The following is a 10,362-nucleotide window of genomic DNA, read 5'->3' as shown; positions in this document are numbered from 1 at the left end:
AGAGATACAGAGATAGAGAGAGACAGAGAGAGAGAGAGACAGAAGGAAGAGAGAGAGAGAGGGAGATAGATGAGATAGAGAGAGAGAGAGAGAGAGGAGAGAGAGAGAGAGAGATAGACAGAGAGAGAGACCGAGAGAGACAGTAGAGGAGGATAGACAGAGACATGAGACAGACAGCGACAGAGAGAGACAGAGAGCAGACAGGAGACAGAGAGAGAGAGAGAGAGAGACATACATATAACACACAATATACTAACTACATATACCCACATACCATACATATCACAATATATATATATATATATATACTATACACACACACACACACACTCTATTCAATTTTTAACTGTCTGAGTTCACGGTTACTGAGCCCGTCGGGGGTAATAGATCTGGCTTCATAATCCCTTTGTGTAAATACAGAATTGCATATTTTGATCCAAACGACACCCAGAAACATTTGATGTTTTTATTCCAGCATCAGGACAACAATGAAATTACAAAAGGATTCACAAAGTCACGACACATTTGAAATGGCCAAAAAACTAAAACAATTTAAAATCATTTGAACAGAAATTAATTTGACACACTCGGCCGTGTTCAGATTGCTCGACCCTGTAAACACTTAAATCAGCGGAGTGAATAGGAACGGTATAAAAAGGAAATGTAATGCTAAAGACCTAAACATTTATAGACGAGCACATTTTACATTCACATACAAAAAGGATTTTTAGTGAGATTGCAGAAACGCCGCCGAGTAACCTGTTCCGTGTGGCAATCATCAATCGCGCGCAACAATGCTACCCGTACTCGCAAACGCAAGGCAACTTTGGATAGATCCTACACTGTCGTCGTTAAATTGACGTGAAATAAGGCACTTTGAGTTTCGTAAGGATTACGCGGCCATTTAAAAGCAATTTATCCAAGGCGTCGGTATACTGCGCGGCAATTTGTCGGCATACGATAAATACGAAGCGTGGAAAATAAATAAGATCTTTTTCAACATTTTGTACAGCGGTGATTTCTGAGCTCCGTCAGTGCTCACTCGGCTCTTTGGATCCCCTCTCCGTCGGGCCGGAGGGTGAGTCAGGGCACTTTGTCAAGTCAGAGCGCCCCCGAGCTCACAGAGCCGTCTCGAAGATGACCATGTTACCGTCTGCCGTTTCCGCGTGTCCGTTGGAGACGTCGGGGTGGCTTCTGCTGTCGTACGCCTGAAGAGACATTGTTTGCAAAGTCAGACGACAGCTTTTGACTTTTTTTAAAAACTGCTTCGTCAGAGGGTAAAACTCACCCGTTTGGCCGCCTCTAGCAGAGCTGCGGCCTCCTGCTTGCCGGTCTGCAGCACCATTTTATAAAAGATGCCTTCCGGGTCTTGGAGCAGGGCGTAAGGCGTATCGTAGGCGTGAATTTTCCCTGCGTCTAGAACCTGGAGAGAAAATTAGATTTCAGATAAAAAAAAATACGCTCTTTTGTTTCAGGTTATTTGCGCAGCACCACGACTACAGGACTCACCAGTATCCTGTCGCTGTCCACGATGGTGTTGAGACGATGAGCGATGGTGAACACGGTGCATTCTCTGAACTTGTCCCGGATGGTTTTCTGGATCAGTTCGTCCGTCCTGCGGAGACAAACGGGACAATCGAATCAAACGAGAGAAGCTTCTACGCCTACGCTCGAAAACCTACCGAATAGAGACGCCGGCGGTACCTGGGGTCCACGTTGGCCGTGGCCTCGTCGATGACGAGGATGCGATTCTTCCTCAGGACGGCTCTGGCCAGGCACACCAGCTGCCTCTGGCCCACGCTGAAGTTGGAGCCCGACTCGGCCAGGACCGTCTCCAGCTTCCCGGGCAGCTCCTCAACCGCCGACTTGAGCTGCACCTGCGGGAGCAAGGGGGGGAACGTTGGCCTGATGCCCCCCACGGCGCAAGCTAGGCACTCGCGGCCATAGAGGGCAGATCAGATACTGACCTCCTCCAGAGCATTCCACAGTTCCTCGTCAGAGTGCTGGCTGAAAGGGTCCAGGTTCTTCCTCATGGAGCCTGTAAACAGCACCGGGTCCTGTGGGTGAGTCATCAAATTAGTATCTTCAGCCAGAGCAGTGGCTCCCAAATATTTTTGAGCCCCATGTATACATCTTTAGCTTCCAAACTCCACTGGAATTTATTTTAAACATTGTAATTCATGAAACTGCGACATATTATTTAACAAAAATACCTTTACAGTGGAATTATTCAAAGTCTAACTGCGTAATACTGTGTAACAGCATTTGTGCTTTCAACATATTTTCGAAATGACCTCTCTGGCTTTTAAAACTTAACCAGCTCATTTTGAAGAGTTTGTATGCAGTGCCTATGCTAGTAAGTCGTTTGCAGAAAAACAAATAATCGCCGTCATACTATTTTATTGTCTTGACTTTTGCTTGGGAAGCCGGCACATTTGGTGAAGATTCATCCTCTGCTTTGCGTTTAGCTGGGAGCCCTGTCAAATTTGCATTCATTTGCCACTTTGGGAACCACCGAGCTAGACTGAGAGAATGTTGTGAGGGTGTGGTTTCCCACTGATTGATTGCAGAGTGGTAATTGCTGGCGGCGCAGCTGCGGCCGGCCCTAGGTGACGAGGCGCGCGTGGCTCAAGGCAAACGTTGGACGAAGGAGGAGGAGGAGTCTTGCTGGAGTCTGGCATGAGGAGGCTATTTCTGGCTCACCTGAAAGCACTCTTCCCCCGCTCATGCACAGCCACTGTCTTTCTACAGGTGGTAGGAATTGGACCTACTACTTCTCTGTGACTTCAACATACTCTTCTATGCTCACAAAGCAGGTACCCGAGCTACACGTTGATATCAGGTCAGCGGAAAGTCTTCAGCCGAAATGCAACATTGGTTGAAACCCTGCACGAAAACTTTGCGACCCGGTTCCATGATCTACAGCTGAAAAGGTCACAGATTACGTTCCTCGTCGACCCTTTTAATGCTGAGACGGACTGTTTGAAAGCCCCGCTAGTCCATACCTGTCAACATTGGAATTTCAAAATTAAGGGAATTATTTTGCCGGACTCCGCCCGGCTCTCTGACAGCTCTCAGCCACCAATGTAAACGTGAACACATAAGGGACATTCAGGAAATACATGTTTATTTAAAGTATGTATTACTTGTACAGACATGTTTATAAGATTTATGTATTTTATTTGATGAGTTATTATCATCAATTTATTTGACTATTGATGAATTGTGTGGCTTTTGTTTCCCCCACGAGGACTTCCTTGCGATGTCAGGGTCGGGAAACATGTCGCTACACTGCGACTGAAATCAACGCAGAAGCTTAAGGCTACATTAGTTTTGGCGCAAAGCATCGACATCTTTCCCTCAGCTTTGGTCACTTGGTTTACCTCCAACACAGTTCTTGTCACACATTCACAGTGTATGTTTTGTGCCTCGTGCTTGTGCTTGTGCTTGGACGATTGTTTATGCTGGTGAACATCGCTTATTCCGCCGTGTGCGATGCTAACATCTCATGGCACACTTTACAAAAAGCACGAGTTTGCCCGACTCTGCTTTAATAAATAAGTGAAGGTCTCCTCATTTGGTACTTACATAAAGTTTTAACTTGTTTGGCAGGTACAAATGCGTCTCCATCTATCTCCCGTTCACTGACTCTCATCATATGCTTTCGTCTTCTTCTGTGTTATTGTTCCTGTTTTCTTCTTCTGTGTGTTTACTGGCGGATAACGTTTCTCAGCTAAAGTTAAACATCATACTGCCACCTGCTGTACCGGAGGACACTTTACACTTTTTAATTAGGCCTATTTTTTTTTCTGAAAGGTTAAAAATACGGGATAAGTAACGGGAGAAACGGGAGGGTTGACAGGTATGCGCTAGTCACGGACGAGGCGGTGGCCGAGTTGGAGATGATTGAACTTTGACTTTCCAACGTTGAGGTGATCTATCAGCTTAAAGTTATCCGATGGTACGAACATTCTTTGCTGCAGGAATCTCACAGAACGGAGCATCAATAGTTACATCCGGGAGTTTTTTTAAATGTAAATTTTCCATTCACTGGGCCAAGTAACGTTTTCTCATCCGCTTCATCATGTTGACGAGGCTGCTGTGGCCGCGCCGCGTCGGTGACGTAAAGGGTCAAGGGGGGGGGGCATCAAAGAGCGTGATTAATCCGCGTTCATTTATTTGTTGCGTTATTTTTTCTGTGATTAATTAATCGAAATTAACGCGCTAATTCGACAGCCCTAGTTACGATAGTTGCAGGTTTTGACGGAACCCAAAATACTAAAATCATTGAGTTTTGGGATTTATTCCCACTAGAGCCGTCCCAAGCGATCAGTATCAGCTAAAACAAATTCCACCTTTAGCGAAACCTTTTAAACTCCTTAATGACAGCTGGGCTCTATACCGTGAGCACTGACAGAGTCCCCCCCCCCAATACAAAATGTGTTTGGGATGTCGTAAACTCACTATTGACGCATCCAGGAACACACCCTATTCTTTCCCCCGATGATGCTACACTTTGAAATCAGCAGGAGGAGTGCCGCTGAACGTTGGCCGCTAGCAGCCGGTGGAGCGAAAACCAAGCTCCATTCGGTAAAAGTTCATATAAGGCAAAGGTAAATTATAACAACATCGTTGTGATGTAGTTTTTGACTACAAACTTGAATAAATACAGTTTCCACAGCAATTGAAACACACTAGAGAGAATTACCCATTTAACCAGTACGTGAGATTTATTGTTTTCTTTTAGCACAATAAGCGAAAGTCGGCCGAGGATCACCTGAGGAATGATGGACATCTTCTGGCGCAGGTCGTGGAGGCCGATCTCAGAGCTCAGAATGCCATCGATGTAGATCTTACCTTGAGGCTCCGCAAGGCGGAAGAGAGCCGACACCAGAGAGCTTTTCCCTGCACCGGTCCTGCCTACGATCCCCACCTGCCGCACGGGAAACAAGAGTCCGGTTTAGCGCGGTGTCGAGCGAACACGACTTAAGTTGCACTGAAGATAAACAAATCTTGCCTTCTCTTTCGGTCTGAACGTTGCCGTCACATTCCGCAGCACCGGTGGCCCTTTGGGTCCGTAGGAAAAGTTGACCCGGTCGAAGGTCACCAGGCCTTTGCTGGGCCAATCGGGAGGAGGTCGCTTCTCAGTTTCCCAGGGGGCTTCGCTCTCCAGCTCTGTGTACTCCACCACCCTCTCCACCGACGTCATCTGCAGACGGTAGATGCGGGTCAAAGAAAAACTTGTCGACTAAAGGCGACCGCATTCATTTTGACTCGATGGCTAGGTAAACGCCGTTCCTATGTTATTTTAACTTTAATGGCTGCTTTTAAATTTCCCTGCTTTTCCCTCTAAACAATTTACTCTTGGTGAGTTTTGTTGTCAACATTGTCTAGTATAGTAAATAAATAAAAGAATATAAAGATGAACAATGTGAATAACATTCCATTTTAAGCAAAGTTGAAAATAAAGACAAGGAATATACGTTACCATGTTCTCCACCTCTGCGCTCTGCCTGACCCCCCACTGGAACATGCCCATCAATGTGACAGAGTATGTCAGAGCCAGACCGACGGAGCCGGCGTCCAGCTCTAAACGAGTCCGGGAGAAAAACATTTGGGGTTCTTTTCAGCGTTCTAGTATTTAAACATTTATTCGGTGAATGGAAAAGATAAAAAATCTTCCTTACGGTTTCTGAGCAGCAGGCAGCCAAAGGTGGTGATGGTAACAAAGATGGCGCATATGCCGTCCAGACGGACGGCGAACCAGCGAGAGGTGGTCAGGAACAGGAACCAGGCCTCTGTTCGGGACAAGGAAATACATCATCGACACTGGACCGACGTGGCTCACGGTCAACGTAAAAAGTGCAGAGGATAACCTGAGTGAAGGTCCTGGTGGGCGTCGAAGATTTTCCGGAACCTCTCCTCGGCTCCGAAGGCTCGGATCGTCCACAAGCCCTGGAGAGACGACGACAGGTGGGAGAACACTGGACTCCGAGCTGCGGGAGAGACGAGAAAAGTTTCACCAGTGACCGTCCCGCGTACCGTACGCGATGTAGATTGACGCAAACGCCGTTGCGTTGTGCGCGGCGCTCACTGGTGGACTCGAGGCGCTTGATGTTTCTGGAGGTCCGCAGGAAGTAGCGACGCAGGTAGAGGAAGAAGAGGAGGAGGGGAACAACAGGGATGAGGATCCAGGGGATCACCGACACCGCCACGGCAATCACTCCGAGGATCTGCAGGAACACCTGCAGACAAAAACACGATTACCGTTTGACCTACTGTCGAGGAGGAATTTAGCGGAATAAACTTAATTATCTCCAGCGTACGCCTCGGGGAGTGGGGGTGTGCAGATACGAAATGAATATGAAACATTGATGGCTTCAAAGACACGTGTCAGCATTATAAGCAAATATTATTCAGACAAGACGTGACATGGAAAGAACCAGAATATGAGAGACAGTCAGTCACCGCAGCTGTGAGATCAAAAGTATGATAGAGGCTGCAGCAGTGATTGATGACTCGCCTGCTTCCAACTAGTGAATCCTCTAATAAATGTTCACATCACTTTTACCATTTATTAAAGTTTTATATTTTTATCAAAGTTCTGCTACCGGTTCTATAAAGTCAGACGGTGCACGAGCATAGGACGATAAGATGCGAATTTCGGAGCCGTTTAATTCAATACCAGGACTCAATATCAATATAATGGAGGACTCCAATGCTAACTTTAGTCCCTCCCAAATGAATTATCTTGTTGATAGCGCTGCAGCCTCACTGCGAATAACACTCGACTCTGTCGCTCCTCTAAAGAAGATCATAAAACAGAAAAAGAAAGCTCCATGGCTTAATTTACAAATTCGCAAACTAAAACAAAAGTCGAGAAATCTTGAAAGTAAATGGCGTTCCACTAAATTGGAAGAATCTCGTTTAGTCTGGTTAGATCATCTTAAAACGTATAAGAAGGCTCTCCGTAATGCCAGAGCATCTTATTACTCTTCCTTAATAGAAGAAAATAAGAACAACCCCAGGTTTCTTTTCAGCACTGTAGCCAGGCTGACAGAGAGCCACAGCTCTACAGAGCCTTCTGTTCCTATATCTCTCAGTAGTGACGACTTCATGAGCTTCTTTAACGATAAAATTATAATTATTAGAGACAAAATTAATCTCCTCCTGACCTCAATTGGTAATGACTTAACTTCAACTGTTGGAATTTTAAAAACATCTGTAACTCCTGAAATATATCTAGACTGTTTTACTCCAATCAACCTTAACCAACTAACTTCAACAATCTCATCGTCTAAACCATCAACCTGTCTTTTAGACCCGATTCCAACTAAACTGTTTAAAGAAGTTTTACCCTTAATTAACACCTCGTTATTAAATATGATCAACTTGTCTCTATTATCTGGCTACGTACCAAAATCCTTTAAAGTAGCTGTAATAAAACCACTTCTTAAAAAGCCTAGTCTTGATCCAGAGGTTTTAGCCAACTATAGGCCAATATCTAACCTTCCCTTTCTCGCTAAAATCCTTGAGAAAGCAGTCGCAAAACAGTTGTGACTTTTTACATAATAGTTTATTTGAGGTTTTTCAATCTGGATTTAGAGTTCATCATAGCACAGAGACAGCACTGGTGAAAGTTACCAATGACCTTCTATTGGCATCAGACAAAGGACTTGTCTCTGTTCTTGTCTTGTTAGACCTCAGTGCTGCTTTCGACACTGTTGATCAGGACATTCTACTACAGAGACTGGAACATTGTGTTGGCATAAAAGGAACCGCACTAAGCTGGTTCAAGTCCTATTTATCTGAGCGATCTCAATTTGTACTTGTTAACGATAAATCCTCCATGACAGCAAAAGTCAGTCTTGGAGTTCCGCAGGGTTCTGTACTTGGACCGATTCTATTCACCTTATATATGCTTCCTTTGGGCAATTATATAAGGAACCACTCTATAAACTTTCATTGTTATGCGGATGATACCCAATTATATCTATCAATTAAACCAGATGAAACCAATCAATTGGCTAAACTTCAAGCATGCCTTAAGGACATAAAAACTTGGATGTCTAGCAACTTTTTGATGTTAAACACAGACAAAACTGAAGTTATTATACTTGGCCCTAAATGCCTCCGAAACGCATTTTCTAATGACATAGAAGCTCTGGATGGCATTAATTTGGCCTCCAGCACCACTGTAAGGAATCTTGGCGTCATCTTTGATCAAGATCTGTCGTTTAACTCCCACATAAAACAAATCTCAAGGACTGCCTTCTTTCATCTACGTAACATTGCAAAAATAAGACACATCCTGTCTCAAAATGATGCAGAACAACTAGTCCATGCATTTTTTACTTCAAGGCTGGATTACTGCAACTCATTGTTATCAGGTTGTCCCAAAAAGTCGCTTAAGACTCTTCAGTTGATCCAAAATGCAGCGGCACGTGTATTGACAAGAACAAGGAAACGGGATCATATTATTCCTGTATTAGCTGCTCTGCACTGGCTCCCGGTAAAATACAGAATAGAATTCAAAATCCTTCTCCTGACTTACAAAGCAATTAATGGTCAGGCTCCAGCATATCTTAAAGATCTCATAGTACCTTATAAACCAACTAGAGCATTACGCTCCCAGACTGCAGGGTTACTTGTGGTTCCTAAAGTCTCTAAGAGTACAATGGGAGCCAGAGCCTTCAGCTATCAAGCTCCTCTCCAGTGGAACCAGCTTCCAGTTTGTGTTCGGGAGGCAGACACACTCTCCACATTTAAGAGTAGGCTAAAGACTTTCCTTTTTGATAAAGCTTATAGTTAGGGCTGGCTCAGGTTTGCCCTGGATCAGCCCCTAGTTATGCTGCTATATGCTTAGACTGCCGGGGGACACCTCCCTGCTCTCTTCCTTCTCTTCCTCTCTCCTCCCCTCCCTCTCTTCTTCTCCCTCTCTATCTGTATGCATTTATGTAAATGTATGTTACTAACTCACCATCCGGGGTATCATCCCCGGAGTGTCTGTCTCTCATGTGGCAGGTTGCCACTGATAAAGTTTACGTCAGGATCATGAATCGTGACTGCGCCTGCTGCCCTCGTCCTGCTGGACACCGGGAAGCCTTTTTGACATTTTCCTGGATTCATCCATACTTTCTTTTTTTTTTTCAACACAACATAATTTCTGTCAAATGTTGTATTTGTACTATGTTGTTTATCCTGTACACACGACATCTATTGCACGTCTGTCCGTCCTGGGAGAGGGATCCCTCCTCAGTTGCTCTCCCTGAGGTTTCTTACATTTTTCCCCTTTTAATTTTGGGGTTTCTTTTAGAAAGTTTTTCCTTGTGCGATGCGAGGGTCTAAGGACAGAGGGTGTCGTATCCTGTACAGTCTGTAAAGCACACTGAGACAAATGTATAATTTGTGATATTGGGCTATACAAATAAATTTGATTTAATGCAAATGTCTTTGAATAGACCGACTCGCAAGTTACTGATTATTACTGATGGGGTCGCCGATAATATCTGGTTTCTCTCTTTCTTAACATTTCTCCACTTATTTCTGAGGCAATCTGAGCTGTATTAAAACTAAGAAATGGTTAATAAAGTAAATATCTAATTTCATGATGTTTAGTGCCATAAACAGGTTTTTGTAAATCCAACTGGATGCACTTATAGAGTGCTTACAATCAGACGTGACAGTATTGAAATATTGTAAAAACCTTTACACAATGTTCTTGAACTTAACCAGTCGTTGTCTCCTCACCTGAATGAAATCCACAAAGGTCCACGGCATGTTAGAATCCAGCTGGCCAATGTCCTTTGAAAACCGGTTTAAGACTCTTCCTGAGGGGACACGGGAGAGAATATAGAGAACATGTTATCGGGAAACCACCAGTCTGTAGTCGCTCCCGATGAGCAGGTGCCACCGTGCGTTTTATCATCATTTTTCATTTTTATCGTCATTTCCCCACAAGACATTTAGCAAGCTAATGCTAACTCTTCGGTGTTCTAAAAAAGTTGGGACAACTAAGAGCTACTTTTGGCAACATAAAACGAGCAGTCTTACTTTTCTTGGAAATTGAAAATTACAAAACATTCTTTGGCAATACACTCAACTGAAAGACTCCCAAGAGTAAATGTATCCTTTCCTCACAGGTGATTAACATTAATTTCTTCGACTTACGGCCAAAATACTATATGTGATTATTTTACTTTTGCTCACCGATGGGATTGACGTCAAAGAAGCGCACGGGTGTTCCGAGTATGGCGTTGAACATGCGGTTGTGCAGAGACTGCGCGGACTTCACCAGCACGTTGAACAGCGCCATGTTCCTGATGAAGCCGAAAATAACGGTGGCTGCAGTCAAACCTGGAA

At 44.4% G+C, this 10,362-nt stretch overlaps 1 protein-coding gene across 2 annotated transcripts in view; it reads right to left on the bottom strand.

The window, feature by feature from the left end:
- Positions 1 to 452: 452 nt before the first annotated feature.
- Positions 453 to 10,362, bottom strand: part of LOC115017866 (multidrug resistance-associated protein 4-like) — a 28,346-nt gene continuing 18,436 nt past the window's right edge. For both annotated transcript variants that reach the window (XM_029446579.1, XM_029446584.1), the window contains 13 exons: positions 10,210 to 10,356; positions 9,751 to 9,830; positions 6,095 to 6,245; positions 5,877 to 5,996; positions 5,688 to 5,798; positions 5,489 to 5,589; positions 5,018 to 5,209; positions 4,778 to 4,933; positions 1,968 to 2,057; positions 1,705 to 1,877; positions 1,510 to 1,615; positions 1,289 to 1,423; positions 453 to 1,208 (listed from right to left, as the gene is read on the bottom strand). In XM_029446579.1, coding sequence (XP_029302439.1) covers positions 1,119 to 1,208; positions 1,289 to 1,423; positions 1,510 to 1,615; positions 1,705 to 1,877; positions 1,968 to 2,057; positions 4,778 to 4,933; positions 5,018 to 5,209; positions 5,489 to 5,589; positions 5,688 to 5,798; positions 5,877 to 5,996; positions 6,095 to 6,245; positions 9,751 to 9,830; positions 10,210 to 10,356 — 1,652 coding nt within the window. In that variant the 3' untranslated portion in view covers positions 453 to 1,118. The remainder of the gene's footprint in view (positions 1,209 to 1,288; positions 1,424 to 1,509; positions 1,616 to 1,704; positions 1,878 to 1,967; positions 2,058 to 4,777; positions 4,934 to 5,017; positions 5,210 to 5,488; positions 5,590 to 5,687; positions 5,799 to 5,876; positions 5,997 to 6,094; positions 6,246 to 9,750; positions 9,831 to 10,209; positions 10,357 to 10,362) is intronic.

The sequence above is a fragment of the Cottoperca gobio genome, chromosome 2 (genome assembly GCF_900634415.1).
Source record: "Cottoperca gobio chromosome 2, fCotGob3.1, whole genome shotgun sequence".
Taxonomy (NCBI): Eukaryota; Metazoa; Chordata; class Actinopteri; order Perciformes; family Bovichtidae; genus Cottoperca; species Cottoperca gobio.
Note: the sequence above shows the minus strand (reverse complement) of the source record. Positions and strands in the feature narration are given on the sequence as shown.